The sequence below is a fragment of the Pagrus major genome, chromosome 20, assembly GCF_040436345.1.
Source record: "Pagrus major chromosome 20, Pma_NU_1.0".
Classification (NCBI taxonomy): domain Eukaryota; kingdom Metazoa; phylum Chordata; class Actinopteri; order Spariformes; family Sparidae; genus Pagrus; species Pagrus major.
The window spans coordinates 23,638,348-23,661,230 of NC_133234.1; the positions used below are offsets into that span (position 1 = coordinate 23,638,348).

At 41.6% G+C, this 22,883-nt stretch overlaps 3 protein-coding genes across 3 annotated transcripts in view; 1 reads left to right on the forward strand and 2 right to left on the reverse strand.

The window, feature by feature from the left end:
* The window catches only part of LOC141015952 (leucine zipper putative tumor suppressor 2 homolog), a 38,734-nt gene extending 35,537 nt beyond the window's left edge, over nt 1–3,197 (reverse strand). Inside the window, exon 1 of the mRNA XM_073490178.1 lies at nt 2,999–3,197. The gene's annotated coding sequence lies outside the window, so the exon portion shown is untranslated. The remainder of the gene's footprint in view (nt 1–2,998) is intronic.
* An 11,749-nt stretch (nt 3,198–14,946) lies between these two features.
* twnk (twinkle mtDNA helicase) lies at nt 14,947–20,107 on the reverse strand. Its single transcript, XM_073488987.1, has 7 exons — nt 20,035–20,107; nt 19,130–19,790; nt 18,046–18,751; nt 17,718–17,958; nt 17,437–17,544; nt 17,091–17,232; nt 14,947–16,603 (listed from the first exon to the last, which is right to left on the reverse strand). Exons 2-7 carry the CDS (start codon nt 19,763–19,765, stop codon nt 16,265–16,267), a joined length of 2,172 nt encoding a protein of 723 aa, XP_073345088.1. The 5' UTR covers nt 19,766–19,790; nt 20,035–20,107; the 3' UTR covers nt 14,947–16,264.
* Nucleotides 20,108–20,337: 230 nt separating this feature from the next.
* On the forward strand, nt 20,338–22,331 carry mrpl43 (mitochondrial ribosomal protein L43). The gene is made up of 3 exons (XM_073489054.1): nt 20,338–20,600; nt 20,789–20,895; nt 21,981–22,331. Exons 1-3 carry the CDS (start codon nt 20,470–20,472, stop codon nt 22,193–22,195), a joined length of 453 nt encoding a protein of 150 aa, XP_073345155.1. The 5' UTR covers nt 20,338–20,469; the 3' UTR covers nt 22,196–22,331.
* Nucleotides 22,332–22,883: the final 552 nt, after the last annotated feature.

The window sequence follows — 22,883 nt, forward strand, 5'->3', positions numbered from 1 at the left end:
GTGAAGGCCAACTGTGCTCACCGTGTTTTGTCAACATACAGCATGTGTTGTGGATTCAGCATACTGCCTAAGTTTTAAACACTACAGCAGATCCGCAGCAACTCCACCATGAAATCCCCCAAAACAGATACAAATCAACACACAGCAAGTCTTCCTTTGGCAGAATTTAATTTGAAAACATGTAAGACATCATTTCAGGAGCTAAAGAAGAAAGTCCTTCACTCATAATGTATTTGATCTTCAGTCGTGTAGAGAATAAACAGAAATGAGCCTGTAGCCTTCAATTTCGTCACAGCTCATTGTGTTTGAGAAGCCACACAAGAGTCCCAGAATCATTATGTCAGACTGTTTCTTAAATACTGTGCTGTGGGAAACTGCGCTACATCAATAATTATGGTGAACAGCCAGTGACAGGAGAGTAAAGTCAACACAATGGGACGCCACATAAACAAAGAAACCCACAAAATACTAAATAAGCATTTCATTTGACATGTTGGGCCCTCAAGAAAACTAAAAAACACAACAGTCTTCATGTTGCCTGACAGCAAAAACACCTCCCACTATGTTCCCTTTGTTGTCTCCTGTCTTCTAAAGTTTCTCTTCTTATTGGTTCTTCCAGGAGACGGTTCGTGAAGACTAATACAAAGAATGGAGGGACTTGACCTTCAGATTAAACGGCCCAAGGACAATATGCAGAGCAGCACGACAGGGAGGTATTACTTACAGAAAACACATTATCCATTATGAAACACGGCCTCTTAGAATAATAAATACTCACACCTCCATCTCCGTCTCCCTCATTCAACAAAGTCAAACTAGAAACCAACAAGGTTTGTGACAACAAATAGAAGACGGCAAAGGACGGAAACCCCTATGTACACAAACTGGTCATGCTCAGATATCCTCAGATAGTCTTTTGATGATAATAAGGGCTGCAACTAACTTTTTTACAGTCAATCTTTTAGCCCCATTTTTAAATACCAGGTTTATTACTATTACTTACATTTTTTTCAGTTTCAAGAATCAAAAGTTGGCATAAAATGCCTTGATCAGACTCGTTCTTACCCATCTGTGGTCAGATGACCTAACCTGACTTCTCACTGGCAACTTTCTGATTCAGATAAGCAAGTTTGATGCATTTTTCAAAGTGAATAAAAGGTGTAAAAAGTTGCTAATATTCCCCAAAACTATAGAAAATTCAGAACTCAGGATTCATATTGGCACATTTCTTGAAATTTCTTGTTGAGTGCAATTAAAACAAATATTATTTTTAACTAAGAAATACTCTCGTACTCAAACTGTGTGATTGGATTTAACAAGGGATCCAAAAGATTCAACACAGATTCAGTTTAGATGAAACACTATCAGATTCCCGTCATGTACAAGTTAAAGACACTCGGGAGAGCTTTACACGGATGCTAACACCCTGATCTGCTGACAAAGTAGTTCCTCTGAGGGACGCTTGCCATGCGCTTAAAAAAAAAATCACTTGAGAAATTATCAATGCAAATAAACTGTGGCCTCCCCCACTGCCAAGGCTCACAGCCCGCCCTTTTGCAAGCTAGCTGAGGTAAGCACTTGACCTCCGTGTGTGTTTAGGCTGATGAAGTTTGAATATAATATACTGCAGAGTTGGGGGTTGGAGCTGGGAGCTGTTCAGCTTGTTTGTTGTGTTATCATCTTGTTCAAACTATTTGGCCTTTGTCTACAGATGAGGCAGCTGCGTACAAAAATAGACGAGGTTGCTTTGTTCCATTTAAATGAGCACATGAGGGAATTTTTGGGCAATAACGCACCACAGAGCTGCAGTGCATGTACGCACTGTAAATCCAAACAAGCTAACTTTTGTGTGCAAAACACTGAATCATATTCTTCTTTCTCCTTGTAAAACACAAAACTGTGGAGGTCTGGTCCCACGGTGCAACTGGCGACATTGTGACACCATGAAAAGTGGCTCTGTGTCTGGCCAAAAGTGGGTGTAGACAGCGTCAGAGGGGGAATGCCATTCATTTTAAGAATTCACATATGTTATTGCTGCGCCCCGGGGCAGGTCTGGTCAGCCGATAAACGTGGACCGCTTTCTCAAGCTAGAAAATGAAGCATGGATTGTTCAGTGTTGTCACTGGGATGTCAAATTTGCCACCGTTCCCTTTGACAATAAATGGTGCACACGAGACTGTTGAGAGCTCTTGCGGACAAAAGACGAAGTTAGGAAGTATTTTGGGATTCAAGCATTTTTAGCACCTGTATAATCAGCACCCCATTCATTGTCTATGGAGCAGACCTAGATTTCAAGTCCCAGATGATGCTACAAGTTTTAAGGACTTTCTTTGAGATTTCCAACGTGGAACAAACTGTCCTAGAAGAGAACGATAAATATGCAGCATTTGTGCCTTCAAATGTGGCTGCAGAGGGACAAAAAGTTTGCTGGTAAAAACAACTTTAGAAAAAGAAATAACGTCCCATAGATGTGAAAAATTGGGACAAAACGGAAAGCAGCGTTAGAGCCTCTGTTTGTATAGAGATAAAGTAAGATTTGTTTGGGTGCATGATAAGAAAATTGTTGATTTATGGAGTAGCTGAGCAGGAAATGAGTCTGGATACAGTTTCTGTAGGAGGCACTTTGTTATGTCTAAAGCCAGTCAGCCTGCCTGATCCACACGTTGATAAACAAAAAGGCACCACAGAGACTTCAGGGGGGGCTCCAGGCGACATTTAACACTTTGTTTAAGAGATTTGACCAAAAAAAACACACTGAATTCCCTCTATTATTCACATGTAATGTCATTTTTTTCAGCTAAAGGGAACAGCAGCCAGCCATAAATCTAACCTTCACACACCTGTGCAGAGAGAGGCAAAGTTCACGTTTTAACGTGTCCATAAACTTACATAAGTACCAGGACACACATGAAGGTGTACAACTACAACTTGGACTTCACTCTACACATTTTTATTTAAAATTAGACACAGTAAATATCCAGTAAACACACAAACTTACCATGTACGTCTGTGGTGGACAGTCTGGGGCAGCTCGTCTACAAAGTCTGCTAACAAAATCTGGACCGTTGCTCTTTGTCCTTTATAAACCGTCTTATCCACAAACTCGTAACTTTACTAAGATGTCCGCTGACAAAAATACACGTTTAATATCTTTGCTGTCTCTCTCTCTCGCTTCTCTTCCTGCCGAGGAAAGCGCGTTTGTTGTTGTGCGGAGAGTCGGACAGGAGCTGCTGCTGGTGTTCAGAGAGCAGCGCTAAGCTAGCAGGAGCAGTGACGGCTAGTTCCGGTTAGGGCTTTCAAAATAAGATAGCCTAGTTTTTTATTTACCCAAGTATGAATATTATTATGATCCAGAGGTGATTAACTGGAGCTTTTTATTTCCAAAATCTAATCTAACAGATAATAATCTTTTAAATGATAATAGTGATAATAATAATAATAATAAGAAGAAGAAGAAGAAGAAGAGGAGGAGGAAAATGTCAAACATTTGCTGGTTCCAGCTTATTAAATGCATAGATTTGCTTCTTTTCTTTGTCATTTATGATAGTTAATAAAGAGTCTTTGGCTTTTGGACTGTTTCCTGGACACAGGAAGCAATGTGAAGACATTACTTTGGGCTCTTGGAAGTTGTGATGAGCTTTTTTTTTTAAGATTAAATTAAACAGTTAAATTCCAGTCGTTGCACTTAATGTAATAGAGGTCAGTGGTAAATATAACCCAATAAATCCTGGACAGCTGAAATGGTCATTATACCAAGAGGTGTTTCTGATATTCATTCCACTCTTGTTGACATAAACAGGGCAGAAATATGTTAGATAAACAAGTGAAATGTAGTACAAACCGAGTTAAATCAACACCTCTCAAAAACAGTTAACACAAAAACTGAAAGTGTGTAAGTGTAGATTACAGAGGTGTATGTTATCTACACAAAGAAGACGTGATGACAAAACATACAACTGAAGGTGTCAGGAAATTGAAGTTGTTTTGTAGTGGCCTATACGCACACAAAAAAACCTCCATGGAAAAGTACATGCTTTTATTTTGAAGGCTAACTTCGTGGCTTCCGGTATTTCTGTGTTATTAGACACTTGACACACCTGGACTGCTCTCTCTCTCTCTCTCTCTCTCTCTCTCTCACACACACACACACACACACACACACCATTAGCCTACAAACAGCAGTAGCACACTTATGCACAACCTGCCCTGAAGCCAAAGGTCATCTCTGGTCCTCTGGAGTCTATAATTAAACAATAGATACATATAAACATAAAAACACTATGAAAACACTTAGAAAACTATTAATTTAATACAATATATTATATGAATACGGTAGAGGCAGTGATACCAGCTCATACGTATTCAGCACACCACAAAGTTATGTCATAAATAGGGCATATTAGACACATTAACATTTTTGATCCGTCTCCAATAATGAGTGCATAAACTGAGCCGGTGTGGTTGGGTTGTAAAGGCGTAATCGCACTGAGGCCAAAAGTACAATGGATTGTAATGAAGATAAGGTACCCTAGATTCCCAGCCTGTTCCAGCACAACCAGTTCTCTGCTCTGTATTCTCAATATGTAGAACAAGGTCATACCTGACTAACCTCAACCCTCTCTGGCAAGCCTTTCTGCTCCAGAGGAGTAAAACAAGGCTATACATAGTCCCACAGAGGGTGTTTTTATCTGAGCTGGTAAATGTCACCAGGCAAGAATGGAGATGAGAAGTATAGTAACAATTAAAATCAATTAAACAATTAAAAGAGTTGAACTCTGACTGACCCTCCAGTCTTAATACCATAAGGCCACATACTTGAAGTACATACTTGCTATTGTATAATTAACAATTAACCTGTCACATTTTTAATTTGACATGCAAAAAAGCCACTATACAGCATATTCCAGTATGGGAGGAATTAGGCTTTAAAAGTTTAAATAATGTCTTTTTACATCAATGTGGGTTCTTGGGACTTCCAGAGACTTTGATTCAGTTGTTTTTTTACATTTTAAAACAAGTCCTCATCTACTTCAGTTGTTTATGAGAATGCTGCAGCACTGTTTTACTGTGAAGCTCCAGAAATCTTTTGTGGATTACGAAACTTCAGCCTCAGCAGCATGGGGATGAGTAGATAATGACTGAATTTTCATTTTGGGGTGAACTTTTCTTTTAAGGCAATCCATCACAGCTCAAAAAACACAAATCACAACCTCATGGTGGGTCACTGAAGTAATTACACTTTATCCTCTGGGGACCATGACTGTGTGCAGCCGATAAAATTCAGTAGTTGTTAGTTATTCTAAAAAACGCTGATATCCCTTGAGCCGTGCTGCTAGCATGGCTAAAAACAGGCCAAAAAAAGCAAAAGAAATGTAGTAAAATGAAAGAAAAAGTAACATAAACAAAGAAAACTCATAAAGTATATTATAGAAAGCAACTTTAACACTGCAACGTACACAAAAAAAAAAAGAAATACGTCAGATTGGATTTACTGAACTGGGCGTCTTTGTGAAGCTGGTGGGGCTCCAGCAATCAGGCCTGATGGAGAAGGGTGGAAAATTGTCCTGCAGTTATCTGGCCACTAGAGAATTTGAGAAGAGTTGTTACAGTAATTGATAATTGTGTGTGGGTTGAATGCAGGGTGTCTGTTGATAATGACTCCCAAAAATCAAACCCTTGAGTCTGCCTTCCCTCACTCGAGCGTGGGGACATTGTGTTCCCACTGCTCTCCGCTCCTGGCTGGCTGGCTGGGCCGGGCCGTGCATGCGTGCCCAAGATGCCTATCATGGCCCAAAGCAGCCGGCCCATCTGCAATTATGTTGTGTCGGCTGATAATGACCTCCCCTCTGCGTCCACCGTGGAGCTCATTTTACTCATAAACATGCCGGATGGAGATAATTGGTGAAAAGTAATTGGTCAATGACGCTGCAACTCATTTCACTCAGAAATGGCCCCTAGATCTCCTCTATTGGAGAGTCCATTTCCTGAATATGAAACTGCAGCACTTTCCATTATGATGCATTAGACAAGTGCAGAGGACGCCAGGAAAATACATTTCTAAGGTTTCCCTCGGTGCTCCATTATGGGATTCATGTACTTACTTGATACTCCCATTAGTGCACTTTGCATTTGATTTACACTATGTCCAGTCATTTCCTCCATTGGCTTGTATGTTCTAAAGGAACAGTTCGCCCCAAAATGAAAACTCAGTCATTGTCTACTCACCCTTATGCTGGGGGAAAGTTTCATAGTCCACAAAACATTTCTGGGGCAAAGCAGCATCGTAGTATTAAGTAGTAGTATTAAACAACCGAAGTAACTGGGGACTTGTTTTAAAACGTAAAAAAACATCCAGAAGATCCCAAACTGAGTTGAAAAGATCTTATTACACCCTGGATGCACAATCGAGCTCATGCATCCACTTCAGACAGCGTGCATGCTAATGCTTTTAGCTTAGCAGCTACAGCTGAAAAATGGATGTAAATAACATCTTTTCAAACCATTTGGGATCTCGGGGCTGTGAACATTTTTAAAGTCCACATCTACCTCCATCCTTTAGGAGAGTGCTACAACACCGTTTTGCTGTGAAGCTCCAGAAATGTTTGGTAGATTACAAAACTTCACCCTGACTTTCCATCGGCATGGAGGCGAGTAGATTTTTTAACAAACTTTTCCCTTAATGCATGGACCTCACATGTTTCCTTCCCTTCCTTCTACTTTATGTGTTTGCCATTACAAAAACAATACAACTGAATCCACCTAAATATTAATGTCAACCAGATAAAAAAAAAAAATGCAAAGAAACAAGTAAACACTCGCACCCAAAATCCCCAACGGTAAGCCCAAGAGAATCCAGCTGAAAGCAACACCAAGCAAGAAGTGTAACCAAAACAAAATGCATGAATGGCAGGTGAGGGGAACAAGGGGAATGACCTGCTGATACCTGAACCCAAACACACTGCCTGTTTTTACCTTGATCCGCTGCTCTCACAGTGCTGGGAGCCCAGAGGAGGAACAAACAAAACCATATATCATGTGCTTCATGCTCTCTGACCTGCCTCCGAGCACGGTGAGTGAGTCAGTAGTACAATTTGTTACAATACGAACACCAGCAGATTATTAACACAAGCTGAGGAAGAAGTATTATTAAATCAAAAGCAGACATGTGGTCGAGCAACACACCTAACAACAACGTGTGCTGTGAATACGTATGACTACTTTAAAGGATAATTCTGGTGTATTACAACACAGGTCTCGTATTTATAGCGTCTCAGCTGTCATTCCTATCAGTTGTACACTGTACTCGCACAGTTAATTACTGAGATCAGAGAACACAGCAACAAAGATAGAACAAATTCCAAACAGAGGTTGTAAACAAGCCAACAGTTTAGCCAGCTGGCCTGTAAACTGTGATGGATGTTTACAACAGACAGTTTGGGTAATGATTTTAAAGTTCACCTCCAAATTAAATGACAAGTTATGTAGTTTGTACATCCTTCTACAATGACACATAGAGGCGTTTTCTTGTCTGACATCATTATCGACAGGATGAGACCTGTGTCAGTGTCTTCCGAAAGCGTTTCTGCTGAAAAGGAAATACTATTAAAGTGTGACAATGCTACGGATAAGGTTTCGTTAGGTTTAGACAGAAAAAGGTTTTGACTGGTTGAGGGAAACATTGTGGTTTGAGTTAAAATTACTAGTAGAACTGCCAAGCGAGACACCACCGCTCGAGACGGTGTTGCAACACATGTAAGTGCGAAACTACGATATAGTTTTAACAAGACGTCAGGACAATTTGAAGCCATGTTAGTGGCAACAAAACCAGATATTTTGGACGAGATGTTGGACATTTTCTGGCTGTGTTAGCGTCAACAAAACCAGATATTCTTTATTAGATGTTCTGACATTTTCCAGCTTTTTGGAAAAGTAGTTTGGAACCTAAACCTAACCAGACCCTAGAGGGCGATTTGTCATGTTTTCTCTACTAAGTTTGAAAAGAGTATCTCTTGAGATACATCGTTCTTTCATTGCATACTTTGAGAACAGATGGATCGGAAATTATCATGTGAGTGTTGTCGGATGTGTCATTTTAATGACTCAGCAAAGCTAACGAACCAATCCTTTGAATATGTCATGAAACATAAAATTATTAGCAGCTATAAACTGTATTTCTGTGGAAGCTGCAGAGTCAGTATTGTTATAATGTTACTCACATTACAGACTTTGTCCATTAGATGAATGGAGCATATGGTTTTAATGCTTCGCTTAATCAAAGAAAAGCAGATTATGAATCATATTTCCATATGTCTTGTAATAACAAAGAAATCAGTAACGGTCGACACATGAGTCCCTTATTGTCTTTAATAATCGGCGCATGAGCAACGCGTGATAGATCTCTGCAGGTTCAGTTAGAGTAGCCTCAAATTTATAGTCCGAACATGTCACTTGATATGAATATTAACATTTTTGGCATGGCTCCATGTTGGCTCTGCATGTTTATATTCTGCAGGAATTCAGCTTCTTTTGTCGTTGTTGGCCTGAGCTGCGAGGTGCCAAAGACTCCCTCAGCCATCTAATCTGGGTATCACTGTGCCAAGGGGAATTGCTTTGTCATTTATTAAATAGTGCACTCAGTTTGATTCCTATTGTCAAACATTTTCCTGAGCTTAATTAAAATATGCACTTATTTCTTGCGGATTCAATAGATCGCCAAAACACTTTTGCATCCACATTTGTTTGTTTGCCAAAACTCACAGAAAATGGTCTTGAAATGATAACATTCAGTATCTCGATGGCGGATACTGCACTGTTAGATAATCAGCTTAACTGACCATGCTTATGCTGATAATGCGTCAATTAACTGCTGCACTGGCTCTAGTTTTCTGCACTCGGGCTTTCATGGAGCAGACGGTCAGTGTGTGCACAGTCTGAGAAGATTAGGCGGAGAGGGGCCTCCTTTGGAGGTGGCCATGCAGACGGCTAATTTGAGATTGAATGGGCATTTTCTTTGGCCTGGCTGTGGAGTATGCCTGGTTGGCTGGGCAAAGCTGTCTCCATCTTCTTTTCTCTGTGTTTCTCGCTCTCAGAGTGAATTAATAGAAAGGCTGGTGCTGGTGTGAGGTGCTGGAGGCCTGCCAGGAGCCTCACTTATCCCCGGTGTAGGGACGCTAATTCTGACCACTTGGTGAAGAGGAATGAGGCCCTCAACTCATTAAAAACAGAGATGGCTGCTCCTCAAAGCCCCATTGACTATTCCCTCTCACTCACTGACCACAAACCCACCATTTCACCACTGCAATTATGCTCTTATTGCCACCCCACCTGCCCCCCTCATTTAACCTTTATGGTTTTTCCAGCATCCAGAAAGGCCAGAGCTGCAGAGTAAGACGGTGCACCCTCTCCAGTCCCCTCAGGGCTCTTGAACAAGCCTCCACACCCGTGGTGCCAGGATAGATTAAGCCCCTCAGCGCTCTCTTTGGCCAGATCTCGGCGTTACATAAACCCCGGGCACGCTGGTGGCTCTCAAAAGCTTTCCCTGTCATGTTCAGAAGGCAGAACATGGCCAGTCGAGCTCACTGAGACGGCAGGTGTTTACAGTACAGCTCTGTCACTGAGGGTGGATGGTCAGCTAAAGGCCCGTTGCTAATGCTACATGACAGTTCAGCATTCGAGACACGAGCACACGTTGTTCTCAGTATAACTATGGCGACTGAGGAGGATCAGGAGGGTTACGTTAACTGGGGGAAGTGATGGCAGCTGGAACTGGTGCGATCAGACTACCGTTCAATGAGTGCACCCAAAAGCGCCTCATGCTGGTTGACCTTTTAGATGTTTGTAGGTGAACCACTCTGACTGCCACCCACAGAGAGGTAAAGCACTGCAGGTACTCTCAGAGGGGTCCATTCAGCAACACTCTGCTGCACTTTTCTGTGACTCACAGAGGTCTTAACAGTTCAGAGCCACTAAATTTACCTTGTGGCACACATGCACTGAGTTGACACAGTTTGTTCAGGGGCAGAAACAAACGACAAAATAGATTTCAATCAAGTTTTTTGGATGCGCAACATCACTCAGGAATATAACTCATCACTGACATATCATCACCTGTTAAGATATGTCATTGAGTTGGCACAGGCATTGAGAATTATCTTATAAATACTGAGGTGTGTGGCATCAGTTTATGCTCCATACTTGTACTTTTCAGTTGCACAGAAACCAAAGTGTAAAAACAACACCCGGTTCTTGGCTTCCTAGAGCTAGCCTAGCTGTCCCCCCTGCTTTCTGTCTTAATGCTAAGCTAAACTAAGCTAATGACTGCCAGCTGTAGCTTTATATTTAGTGTATAAATGTGATTGTGTTTTTATCTTCTCATCTAACTTCAGGAGATGGGAGTGAGACAAGAATAATTAAATGACACATATCCATATCCAATATCCTCTTCTTCAACAAACAATGAACCATTCTGATAATCTCATTAACACACTAATAGCTTATAGCCTCACAGATAACCATTGGTATGATTGAAAGCTCTGGAGCAAGCAAGTAAGTCTCAGTCTTAAGCCTTAAAAAAGCTCAGAAAAACAGAAGGTTTGAACATCTACTGTTCTGTTACAACTGAGCAAACTCTCGGCTTTGTTTGACTTCTTGGATTAACCTGTTCAGTGGGGTGAACTGGTGAGCCGTTAAGTGTCAGGTGTCTTTCTTACCTGTAATTTATGCAGATTTATATGCATTTATACATTTATATGAGACCCATCTAAACATTCTGGCACTCGGTTGCCAGATTCTGTTTGCTAAACCCCCCAAATTTGGCACATGATTTGACCCAGACTGACATTAAAATAGAAAGTGTGACAGAACATGCTGGGAGAACATTGAGAGCACGCAGGGGTACAGTGTGTATGTAGAGCAAGTTCATCACTACACTGTGTCTGCCACATTACAGTTTCTTCTTTTGAAACAAGTCAAAGTGGCAAACTGGGTCCCAGCATTTCTACCAGCCACCATAACAACAGGAATGGTTGTTTCTCTGTGTATTTGCAGCCGGAGCGTGCTGAGGACAGACGTCGCTTGCAGAGAGACTAGCGGCCGTTTTTCGGACTCAAAGCTGATTCAAGATGCCCCTCCATCCCTCGGACATCAGGAGAGGGAGGGGGGGTTACTCTGCCTCACTTAGTCACGTGCACTCTGCACGTTTGACCCACATTAGCCAACAGTATGCCTGCCTCTGTGTATATTAATAACCATGTGCACATCCTCCCCCCTGTGCTCCTGGACCAGGGGAAGGCTCATGTTTCAGCTCATTAGGTGAACCTTAAAAGCTACTGTTATTCCACATTTTTCTTATTGCCAGCAAATCCCAAGAAAATACCAAACCTGTGAGGCCAGAGCCTGATTTACCTGACTCTGCATCTGGATCTTTAGAGCATCTTTCTACTCTTTGTTTTTTTGTTGTTGCTTTTTTGGGGTGTTAACTCTCCTGTTTTGTTTTCAGTTCGCTCTTGTAGTGCCATTTTCAGTCACAGGCAGATGGCTGATTTCAGGGAAAACAGCTTTTTAAAACCCACTGTACGCTCCCTGTTCAGCACCAAACAGCAGACAAACAAAGTGAGCAACTAGCTGGTGAGCATAGTAGAGCATTTAGCAGGTAAAGTGCCAGATGTTCTCCTCAGGAGCTGGTGGAGACCAAAAACAGAGCTAAAAGAGAATACATATTGGACTTGTATTTAAGAGTTGAACACACACATGATTCAAATTTTTATTTTATTTAATTGGTGAAATTTAGAGGTGCTGATGTTAAATTTTGTTACCTTTGAAGCGAGCCAAGCTAGTAGTTCTCCTTGTTTCCAGTCTTCAAGCTAAGCTAAGCTAAATGATTGCTGGCTGTAGCAAGAAAGCACATATGCACATTTCCAAAATGTTAAAGTTTTCTTAAGTTTAAACATGAATAAAGATGCTTTTCACTGCAGCTTCATTTTTGCTGATTTCCCCCAAAATACTGTAAAACGCTGAACTGTCCTTGCTTTAACTGATCATCTCTAATCTGTCTTGTCATCATATCCAAGAGGAAACTTACAATCATAATCAAGATCAGCTGAAAATACTTAATATGATCCCGTCTTGGACGTCGACTAAAGTCAGCGCAGTGCCAGAGCCCCCGGCTGATTAACTCTGATTGAAGGTCCTGAAATTACCTCCAGACTTGGTCAAATAGTTGGCTTAATGAAGGGCAGCTAATGGGGCGGAGAGCTATGCATGCATGTCATGTATCCATGCGTCCCATCATCAGCAGCCCTGGGAGCAACCGGGGCCTTGAGTTCATTTTTCACTGACTATTATAAAGCCTGGATTGTTTTTCTTGTTTGTGGACTGAGTTCATGGAGAAGATGTATTACTAATACTCTTGATTATGACATCTGATCATGATGTTTTCAGTGGATTTTAGGTCAAGAGGAGGGCTTATCTGCAGCTGAAACATCTTTTCTTAGCCTCATTCGATTCACATCCTCTCATATCCCATATCGTTTTAATTAAGTGGAATTCGTTTGGTCTCTGCACAATTTGTTTCCATCATGATTAAGAGCTGCGTAACTCAGAGTTGTTTCATCTCCTCCCCTCTCCAGATGGCAGCTATTTGAATAGGCATGCGAAGCTCTGATCAGCAAAGGCCATTCGAAACAAAAGACAACAATCAGGCGAACAGCGCTGTGCTCTGATATACGCAGCAATGTCAGTATTTAGCCTTGTGATATATTTTCACCACCTGTTTTCTCTGTGAAAACAAACTTGAGCTATTATCTTTGAAAGCTTGCTGGTAATGCAGTAAGTATTTTTTGCATGTATTTGTGTCACACTCCTTCCAATTTTTGTGTTTTTTCCCCTCTTTGTAAGAGCTGGCAGACGACAGAGCCGCCATCATCTGGGCGCAGCAATACCTCAAAACACAAAGAGCCCCATTCAAGAGGCCTCGGCAGCCATATCCCACACCCACACAGTCAAGAGGACACCCGGACCCATCCAGCACACAGCCTGGAGTCATTATGGAAAGCAATGTGTACTTTCACAGCGGTAGAACATTCACAGGAAAACATTAAGCACTGAAGGACGACTCGGAGAAGATGAAATGAGAGCACGGAGGACGAAACAAAAACCTGGAGCTCATCACATCTGTCCAGGAGCTGTCTCCCTCCTGCCATCTTATCTTCACTGATTTGCGTTCATCAAACATACACAGGAATTGTTCCCACAGCTTACAACAATATTTTACAGTTTCAGTTATCCGAGGAGCTCAGGGGTCCACATACCATGTGTAAAGTGAGTCTGGTGCCAGGAGCTTTCTCCGGACTGGTTCTGTCAGAGACGGAGCCAGCAGAGCTCTCAGAGGTAGACAGAGAGGCCCCAGAGTCTGTGAACTCTAAACAGAGGCGAATAACAGTATTAAAGGGGACTTCCACCAGTTTTACACATCAAAGTCTGCTACTACCGCACATGTGAACAAAGTTGTGAAAAGCTTTTTGTGGTGTAACCCCACCAATTTAATGTTAAATGACTCGTTTCACCACCAGAATTTGCTCCAGTCAGTCCAATAACATTTGGAAAGTCTCAAAGAGCCGTTAAACCATTAAACTGCTTTTTTTGCCATTCAAATTAGCGGAGGGCTTAACCGGAAGGTCCCTGCTCAACCGGCGGAAGTCTCTCGTGTGCACGCTCTACGGGCCTCACAATAAACGGAAGCCGTGCGGAAGATTTGGGTAATTTAACACCCAGGAAGCTGAGTTTTTTTTGGCTTAATGTGCCACTGAGAAACTTTCATATGAAGGAACAGGACTCCGCCTCCGACACGCTACCCAAAACTGAACTTATAAGATCCATGAAGAAGACGCTCCCTCTGTAGATATAAAAGGCTCATTCTAAGGAAAATAAAACGCAAAGATTCTGCCTTTAAGGTGATTATGTACTAAAGAAAACATAATTATGAAGAGGCCTCTAAATCCAACATACTGGACCTTTAAACTGAAGAATACAATACAGGTGTGTATGGCACTTATCTTTGCTAAATGTAATACTTCTTGCTGTCAGCTTGTTTCTGGTGAGTAAAGCATCTTAATGAGACTCCCAAAGTGCAAAGATCCTTAATTATTTAAAGAGTGTGACTCCTTGTGTGGATGCCAAGGTTGAAAATTCCTCAAAGGCCCTGATATCAAACACAGGCAGGCACTTTCACATTCCCACACACTGAACTGTTCACTTTAAACAGTGTCATAAATCTGAAATGTATTTGGCTTCGCAGTGACCGAGATGATATACGACACTTGAACCATCAATTCATCCTGCAGCAGCTGCCCGACAGCGCAGCACAATGCAGACTTTCTCACCTCTGAAAGCTGCTGATTCTACGTGTAACCCCACACCAGAGCAAGGCAGGGCCGGACAGCCGACTTGACCCATGAAATATTCATATGAAGATGTTTTGAAACACATTTGCATTTATTTAAAGTCGCTCTGTCTAAATAATGGAGTGTGTACTGTGACACTGGAGACGGGTCAGTCTGAAAGCATCACCTTATTAACATAATGTGTAAGCTGACACCACTTATTTATTATAGTTTAAAGGTGGTAGCACTCACAGCAGAAGGGCAAAGGGAGGATTTATGTGAAAAGCAATCAGACAGGAGGAGCAGCGTTAATCAACATTTTCTTGCTAGTTTGCATGATTGTGTCACAACATCTGGGGCAAAATGCTTCAGAGATATTAAAATACTCACAACTGAAGCCTAAAAACAAAGCTAAATAAAGCACACACGTTTTGGCAGCTGTGAAAAGAGCAGTGAACAATTATTCAACAATTATCCTCATCAGCTTCTCTCTGTAGTGAAGTCAACTGTCATCTGTAAAGCTCACACTGCCCCCTGTTGACCACAGATGAAAACACAGACAAAGAGCTGCATCACAAGCATTTTATTTTTTTAAAAAGTAGCTCATTTGATAACTCATCAGTGTACAAAAAGTCAGTAGAGAGCACACTGTGGTGATGTGCAAATGCATGAGACATCCTGTATTTTACCATGAAATACTGAACAGTACGTCTTTGTGTCACAGTATGTTTTTTTTAAAGAGAAGAGCAGTGTTTTAACGGAGAATTCAGTCTCGACATACAGTAGTTACAAACTGTGTACAAACTTAACATGTGTCAACACTTTACCATCATTATTTCAACATCCGTACTTAGTTCCATAAAGAAACAAATCTTTAGTAACCTCAATTTATCTTTCATTGTGAATTACAATCAGAGCTGTTATTTCATATATTTTACAATATATATTACATTCCACTGCTCAAATATACTTAAAGGGTAACTGTTTTTTTTCAACCTGGATGCTATTTCACCATTTGTGCTGAGTCTAAATGACTAATGAGGATAACAATCTTTGAAATTGCTCCAGCGTTGAGTGAAAGCCATGAAAAAAACAGGCTGCAGTGTAATCCCTGCAGGAAATTGGGCATCGTCAAATTTTGTTTACTTTAAGTGCTTGTTTTTGCCACTGACAGGCTCAAGTGGCTGACAATTTTATGGAAAGGATCCCTGCAGAGATAGATCTTGGTTTTAAAAATAAGATGCTTTCTGTTTAACCGGAAACAGACGCTTGCCAAAGCCACCAAAGCCAAGAGTTTACTTTGACCAAACCAGTGCTGGTGATTGTGAAAAGACAAACTACTATGGTTTTGGTGATTTTTTTTTTTTTTTAGGTTTTCTGTCGAGATTGAATGAAGTGTGCTTTAAGACATAAAATTACAGTTTTTGCAAATGGAGTCTGGTGGGTTTGGCAAAGCATCATAGAGGCTGGTAAATCAAGTGATTCTTTCCAAAATGTTGTCAGACACTTACAATAACAATCTGAGCCCGTCGGTGGCAAAAACAAGCACTTTAAGTAGACGTACTTTGACGATGTGCAATTTCCTGCAGCCCGTTTTGTGATTTACAGCTGCAGCGGTCTTGCTCAATATGACCAATTTCAAAAAGTGTTCTTTCCACTAGATACTCAAGACACAAAACTGTAGTAAATAGGGTCTTGGTTAAAAAAATACGAAGTAAGCCTTTAATGATTAGCTTAGTTGAACCTTAAGTTGGGGACATAAAACTGTCTAACTTTATCTTTAATATGACATCTCCGGATCTTACTAACCTTCAATTAATTGTGGAAGTGGTGAAACTGACCCGAAGTCAACAGAGAAAATGATCCATAATACCTATAAATTAAACTCATTTCAATTCCTTCTTCTTGCTTTCGTTTCCAGTTGCAGGATCCTTAACAGCTCGTGGAGTCTTTGTCGTTTTGGCGGCCTTCTCCTTCTTACCCTCCTCCTTCTTCTTCACGGCCGCCTCGACCTCCTCGTTTTCCGGCTTCGCGTTGACCTTCCTCAGTTTGAGCTTGCCTTTGAGGGGAGTTGCGAAAGTGAGCGAAGACTTGATGAAATCCAGAGGGAAGATGCCAACGTCTCCGTCGAAGCGGTTCTTGGTCACCTGCAGGGACCTGCGGCCGGGAGACGTCACCAGCTTCTTCTCCTGCAGGATGAGGACGTTGTCGGCTTCTTGGCTGGCCTGGAATGGGTAAAAGGTTGAGATGTATCAGGATATATGCATTTCATGATTATGTCAAGTCAGTGAAAAAACAGCACATTAAAAACAGACAGTAAAAGGGTTCATGGGTGTAAAACAAAGATATAGATACTATATAATACAATAATGACTATGTGGCTTTGTAATTTCCTTGAACTGCTTAGGTTTATTCAGGGTGTACATGGTGTATTATTATTTTCATTGTTGATTAATCTGTTGATTATGTTCTCAATTATTGATTAGTTATTTTGTCTCGAAAATGGTCATGATGGAGTCATCAAATGTCTTGTTTTGTCCTTAACCCAAAGATATTCACTTTACAGTCATCAAGGAGGAAAGAAACAGGAAAATATTCACATTTAGGAAGCTTTTTCAATATTACTCAAACAAATTACTTGATTGTCACACCGCTGGCAATTCATTTAATTAATTTCAGAAACATTAAATGAGAAAGGGCTCTCCATCTCACCTTTGCTGAACCAAAGATGGATGCCGTTTGCAGTTCTCGGTCGTCCTCCTCTTTCCTGGGGTGAATGATCAGAGTGACGTGGCAGCTGCTGTTGGTAGCAAACTTCCTGAACGCTCCGATGATGTGGTCCTGGACTGCAAACCTGGATCACATCGGACATCATTCATTTCCATATTGAACGTGGGAAAATGCACTTTAAAAGTACTGCTCATGAGAAACCGATACTTATTTTAATTTGACAAATAATAGACACATATAGTTACACTCAGGTTACAATGTTAACATAGCATACAAGTAGCAATCAGCTTTATTGTTTATTCTCATATTTGTGATACATCTTACTCACTTGTCTACTGAGAGGTTTTCCTGCCCCATCATGAACTGCAGGTTGTCGATGATGACATGGTTGATATCATACATGTAAACTGCATGTTGCATAGTGTCCAGCACTGCCCTGTGGAAAGAGTTGGGGAAGGGTCAGACCAAAATGATTCATATAAAAATGCTAATTTTATATTCTTGAAATGCATTGAAAATTAGCAATAACCTTATCTCAACTGAGGTCTGTCTCCATGTGAAAAAACACTCATCTAGCTGGATTCCCAAGAATACTGAGAGAAGACTTACTTGATGTTCTGCTGCCCGTGGAACGTCATGAAGTAGAGCGGCAGCTCTTCGAACTTGTCTGCCCAGAAGTCGTACTGCTCCAGGTTTTCCTCCAGCCGCTGCATGGCAAACTGAGTGAGCATGATCTTAGCCAGACGCACATTGTTGATCTCAAAGCTGCCCCATAGCGTGTTGACGCCCTGCATGCAAAGGTCCAGGGCGAGCTCACTGATAAAGGTGGTCTTTCCACTGCCTGTGGGACCTGGAAAACAAAGAAAAACACATTAAGATAAAATGTAGGTATTTTATGTGAATCGTTCTACCCTTTACATATCATGTTTCTTTATACCTGTGAACACAGTCAGCTCCCCTTTGCGGTGTCCCTTCAGGATCCTGTTGAGCTCCAGAAACCTTGTCCACTTCACTCCTGCCACCTGGTCTGTGTTCACTAGCTGCCCGTACACGTCCTCTCTTAGCTGCTTGAAGGACACTATGGACTTGTGGGCAGCTGGGATGGAGGATTTAATGATTTGGCTGAAGTTCTTTCCCTGGGCCAGCGCCTGCACTGGACAGGGCCGGTACTCCCCGGGTCGCACCAGCGAGCAGCGCCTCAGACCCAGCTTTCTTGAAAAAATCTTTGACGCCTCCCAGGAGCGAATGTCGTCTCCCAGCCACAACGTCACACGCTTGAACTGCTCCAGATAAGGCAGCAGGATCGGTGGGAGGCAGCTGACTCCACGTGGAAGAGCAACACTGGGGAGTCCCGTGGCCTGGCTCACAGCCAGAGTGTCCAGCTCATGTCCAGTAAGCACCACCTCCGAGTCCATACGTCCCACCAGAGGGAGGCCAAACAAATTGTTGTAAGAATTACTCTTTGGTACTGTAGCTTCATTATAAGTAACCTTCTCAGTGTCTGTGCTTTGTTGGGCAGAGAGAAGCTTCACGCCCTTTAGGGAGGAGTCAGGTCCACCAAACCAGGGGAAAACAAGACTCTTGGTAGGCTTGAAGACCCTCACACCAAACTTCTTGAGGGTTGCATTAGAGACCTTTGTGATCTGAAACAAAACATTGATTAACTTTATCATCCTGTGAGGAAAATAGTCATGACAAGTTAGAATATTTTCTCTATTTTTTATGGTGATAATACACTTAAACATTTTATTTTTCTCCCTTTTTTCCTTAAAATTCCTACTTGACATCAGCTCCTGGCTTTATCTTCTTCACATATCACGGATGTCAAGGATAACTATAAGCTTATTGTGAACCCCTAACCCTATTGTGATGTGGATATGATGGCGTCTCGCACTGGTGTTGCTCTTTTGATTATTTCAATTAAGAAAAGAATACCAGGATAATAAAACAACACATGCAATCATTCATGGTCCTTTATAAAAACATCAGCATATCTCTCACTGACTCCCACTAAACAATACCTGGAACATGGTTTTGATCAGCTGAGCGTCGTCCTCAGGTAGGTCATTGAAGGGCACAGAGCTGGACCAGATCCTCTGCACCTCCCTCAGCTCCCTCTCCCTCTCCTCCTGCTCCTCCACACTCTCTGGATATCCCAGCAGCACATGAGGGCTGAGGAAATCTTGCTCCTCCTTCTGCATCACCTCCAGGCAGTCTTGCAGATCCTCCCAACTCCCTTCCACCAGCGTGTCTTTGCACAGAAACTGTCCGGTGGTTTTGTCGATGAACAAGGAGAAGCTGTCCTTCCTGTCAGACGTGTCGACAAAGATGCTCGGGATGTGGAGGCAGCTGTAGCCATCGTGGAAGGGAATCTCTTTGGAGCGCAGGTACTGTTTGATATCTGTGACTGTGATGGGGCTCGCAGGAAACTCCACAGTAGACTTGGCATCCTTTTTATATGCCCTGGTCCCACTGTGTGCAAGGAAGTAGTCTTTGTCCAAAAGCTGCAAACCACACAGAGCTTTAGGAGGCCTGTGATGGAGTCTCTGAGTGAGAAGTCTCACACAGAGGGATGAGAAGTGTCTTTTGTGGGGAAACCTCCGGGCTGCCACCTGCAAGAGGCAGGTGGTGCCCTTCAACAGCAAGCTCCTCCACATGAGTTATTTGGCTAAGACATTGAACCTGCAACAGACATGAAAATGTGAAGACAGGGAGAAAGTTGATAGAAACATCAAGTCAGCTTGCAGCGAAGATGTGTCTTGGTTGACCTATGCTAACGGTATAACGACAGTGAGGCAGAAAACCCGTTATTTTTTAATTAAACAGACGTTGCCTGAACAAGAAAATCAACCTGAGTACGTGTTGAACCCTTAAATAGAAATATATTAAGTTTAGTAAAGTAAAAAACCGATAAAATCAAGCTTACTTGCTGTGTTTCATGCCCTCATTTTCATCCATGCTTCTCTCGCAACCCGGGCTTTTCGGTGCGTTTTCAAAACAAGCCCGTGTGAAACACAAGACTCAAAGTTCCGGACTAGAAATGGTTACTCTACATTGTAATTTTAATTAAAAAAAACATGTAAAAGCTTTCCGTGTACATTTTACAAGATTAAAAACCACATCCAACATTATAATTTACTACCTGAAGAAGTCTCACTATGAATTCGTATTTATCGCAACCGTCGTGTCCTCTCTATGTTTCACTCCGGAACATATCTTCGACGGACCGCGCTGTGTACATGCCCGTCAGCTCGTCCTCTGTGAATGTTGCAGCTGTCTAACGTGTTTAGCTGTTTTGTTAGTCGCTCGGTTTTAATAATATATGAATTATAATATAAAACCCTTGCTTGTCGGCTGAACGATGACTTCCAGGGCGGCACCGAGTCGCTTCCTTCAGAGTGTTCTTCAGAACGGGGTCGGTCGGTACGTCTGTCAGCTCAAACGGATCTCCCTCATCTTCTCCAAAAAGGCACAGAGCTCGTTGGGAGTCAGGTAAAAACATACTATTCCCATCATTTTTTTCAGCGATGTAAATAATCATCAGTTGCAGTCTAACAAAAGGCTCCATCAGATATTCCTGATGTTGCACACAGACCATCAACACCAGATCCACCCTGTCTCAACAAAGCCTGATTTACCTAAAAAGAGTGACTTCAGCATCATCTTCTCGTCTTTTTCAGGGAGTTCATCGAAGAGGGGGTGGTGGATTATGCCAAGAAGAACCCTTCAACTGTCGTGTATGTGTCTCCTCAGGCGTCCAGGATCCCCAAAATAGTTGCAGAATACTGTGAGTGCTCATGACTTTGCGTCTGATGGGGGGACTGACTAATACTACATGTCTTTCCTCATCATTGCACATGTTTTATTTACAGGTCCTGTATTCTAATAGATAAAAAAATAGGTGAATTCTAATAAATAACAAACTAGGGTACAAGTTAAATAAAGCAGTCAGTATTGATTTTATAAACATAAAACAACTAGAAAGGGAGAAACAAAATATTGAGATAAGTAGGTGAACAAATAGAAGAAAAGTCTGATAATAAAAATTGTAATTAAAAAGGGATTTTCCTAAATATTTGCTTGAAAGTTACAACTATGTAATGAGGTGCTAATTACAGGAAAATGGAGACAATGCTCCGAGACAGTTACATGAGTTAAGTTTTAGCAGAAGTGCAAACATTTGACTGGGAAAACAAATACAGAGATCCCTTTAAACCAAGTAGAGATCCATTTATTATTGTATTGTAAACATCGTGTCACCAAATTAATATGTATCGCATTATTTAGCAAGTGTTCTCATTTAAGTTTTATTTATGGCTTAGTGAAGTATTTAGTTACAATATTTAATATTATTTTATTTCACCCGGATGATCCAGTGGTACATCCATTAAAACAACCAACAATGAGAAAATCCTTTCTGTTTTCATTCTTACTGATATCCAAACTTTAAGCGTCTGAAGAAATGTGTTCTTAAAAACACAATTTGGCGAACCTAAAACATCAAAATGCTTCTTGTTCAAAATCATAGTGAAACTTTACAGTTAAAAGGCCAGCTACATGGTTAAAATCAGTTTTGTTGGTGAAGTATGTGGCAAGTTTAAGCAATCGATGTAAGGTAGTGTGATTATAAATGTCATTACTCCCAGATACTGTAGGGGGCAGTGTAACACAGGTTTTTCTGAGACCTCTATTCAGGTAGAAGTGAAATGCCACAGAGGGTGTCAACTGACTGACTTAGTTAAACCATCTCACCCAGAATCAGCTGTTCTTGTTGACACTGTTACATTTCACAACAGGCAGCCGGTCCGTCTGTAAGAAAGTCTGTACATGAGTCAGTCATACTTAGTTGTTTCCTCTTTTTCCTTCCCGCAGTGAACGGAAGCGTGAGGGAAGAAATCATCACGAACAAAACGTCTCCGCAGATTTCAGAGCTCTTGACCAAGCTGACCAATCAGTCCGGCCTGGACATCATCCGCATCCGCAAGCCCTTCCACACAGACAGCCCCAGCATCCAGGGCCAGTGGAACCCGTTCACCAACCGGCCGCCGTCCATCGGCCCCATCAGACCACAGAAACAGGACAATTAATAAGGACTGACCAAGGATGTTTCCAGGAGAAGAATGCTTAATTTCCTGCAAGTTTATGCTCTTTTTTTGAATCTGTTCAAGTGTCTGAAATCTAAATTAAATCATATTTCTAGTTCTCGTTTTTGCAGCAATTTAACCCGCGTTTGTTGAATTATTCTGCAGAAGACCCCATTATCGACTGAATATGTTTGACCATGCCCTTCTGTCTGGTGTTGGCAGAGAAGCCTCTTTAGCTGTGCAGAAACGTGCACACAATGCCGGCTCTGAATGCCACATTTGAATAGACTTCACATGAATCCACCGGAGGCTTGTCAGCAGACATATTAAAGAACAGATAACTGTTTTTAGTCTGGAGGTTATTTGAAGATTCATGGAATAAGTGCAGATGGAATAAATGTTTTTTTGTGCAAACGCTGGCATTGGTGTTTAAATTTAGATTTTCTCCTCAGTTGTATTTGAACAGCTTGTCAGAGGAAGACAAAACTGCAGTGGTGCTGTCGGCATTGTTATGTGTGACAGATTTTACTTTACAGACACCTTTTTTGTTTGTAAGACAAGAGGAGTGTACATGTTTTACTGGTGAACACTGAGGTTTGAACGTTTCCTCGCTGCACAACCTGAAATGATCTTGAAGGAATGTGACAGATGGTTGTGTGGTAGCTTGAGGGACGAGTCTTAACCTTCAGCA